At 40.5% G+C, this 1,727-nt stretch overlaps 1 protein-coding gene across 1 annotated transcript in view; it reads right to left on the reverse strand.

Moving 5' to 3' along the window:
* Window positions 1-1,727, reverse strand: part of LOC119586257 (SNF-related serine/threonine-protein kinase-like) — a gene marked incomplete in the record, with an annotated part of 91,676 nt that overhangs the window by 17,710 nt on the left and 72,239 nt on the right. Inside the window, 1 exon segment of the mRNA XM_037934963.1 lies at window positions 535-716. Within this exon segment, the coding sequence (XP_037790891.1) occupies window positions 535-716 (182 nt within the window).

A 1,727-nucleotide genomic window follows, 5' to 3' on the forward strand; every position in this document is an offset into this window, starting at 1 on the left:
GTGTAACACAACTTTAAAAACTGATTAACTGAGTTGCAATAAAACGAGATGTGCAAATGCAAAGAAAGGTTAGACGAGGCCGCTGCTGCTAAGTAAAAGGTCAGTCTAGACGCAAATATAATTCTCGGTACTAAAATCCTGAAGCTCTAGATCAAGGAAAGGTTAAAAGCAGCGAGCGGCGCCCCTCCATTGTGCCTCTACTATTTACAAAGACAGCGGAGAGCAAATCCCACGTGAAATAACAGGGAGGAATTAAAGATATTCGCCAGACAATGGAGGTGAAAAAAAGGGGAATGAACTCTTCTGGCTAATATGAAGTCACACTCCATCACGATAAAAAATAAAAGCTCGCACTACATGAGTAAACCACATAAATAACGAGAAAAAATACTAGATCATACAATCCACACAACAGCCTAAGCACAAAGGTTCTCTCCAATGCCCCGGCCCTGAGCCATTCCAGGCCAAGCCACACGGCCCCCGAAGCCACCCCCACCCCCCCACGCCCCGGTTCTCTCTTCCTGATGCACTCACTTCATGATGTAGTCGTACATGTCCCCTCCATCGGCCAGTTCGAGGATGAGATAGAGCTTGGTCTGGGTGTCGATGACCTCGTACAGGCGCACCACGTTCGGATGCTGCACCAGCTTCATGCATCGGACCTCCTGCAGAAGGTGCGACCGCGACACTTCGTCCAGCCGCACCTTGTCTATCACCTAGGGGGGGAGGGAGAAAGAGGAAGAGGATCAATCTTTTGATGTGGCTTTGTTTTTTTCGTAGAATTTAGGATGGACTGGTATGAAGAAAAGAAAAAGAGAAATAAATATATAAGATTATTAGGCGATTCCCTACAAAAAAGGAAAATTTTATTTCCTACAAAACAAATGAACCTATATAGCAATGAATACGATAGAACCATACGTAACCTAATCAACAGTCAACGCTTTCTTTACATATTGAATCATATAATTAATTTTAAGAACAACCTCCACTCCCAATTATAACTAAAAGAAAACCATCTGATATTCTACTTCTAAATCCCTTTCTGCTTAAACTATTTTGGTAATTCACTAATGATAATAGAAAAAAAACAATGAGAAAGCCTAGCATCCCATGGACCTTTTTTGACATACAAACTTCATACAGAGGCACCACGAAATCCCCTCATAACGACAAACAGCGTACTAATTCATACCAACTCCGCATTCCTCCCAACTAAGACGATACGGACTATTTCTGATCTTACAAGCCGCAGCCTAACTCCTCTTAAGAAACCATTAAGAATGACATCCCTCCCACATACCTTTATTTAAAACAAAAAATAACCTAAATAAACAAGAACACAACATACTTATTAACTTATCAACAACTTTCATGGCTTCCCGTCCCTCCTCACTCGCTCCCCGCTCCCTCTTCTCATTCTCTTTCAGTTTGCCTCAAATATATCCTACCATAATTAAATGAAACTTTCCTTCGTGGAAACGGTTCTGTTGCTACAAGTCAAGAACTTCAGTAATCTTTCCTTCCAAACTTATTCATTAGAGATATGGTACCTCACCGAATGTGGGAATAAGGAAGAACTAAGATAAACATAAGAAAACAGACAAGGGGAACTGGGATGTGAAGGAAATAATATAGCGCTCCTACTAACTATACTAGAATTTGCAGGTGACGTGGAGATTTTTTTTTTTATAATCAGTAAATTAATATCAAAATAATATTCTTAA

The sequence above is a fragment of the Penaeus monodon genome, chromosome 21 (genome assembly GCF_015228065.2).
Source record: "Penaeus monodon isolate SGIC_2016 chromosome 21, NSTDA_Pmon_1, whole genome shotgun sequence".
Classification (NCBI taxonomy): domain Eukaryota; kingdom Metazoa; phylum Arthropoda; class Malacostraca; order Decapoda; family Penaeidae; genus Penaeus; species Penaeus monodon.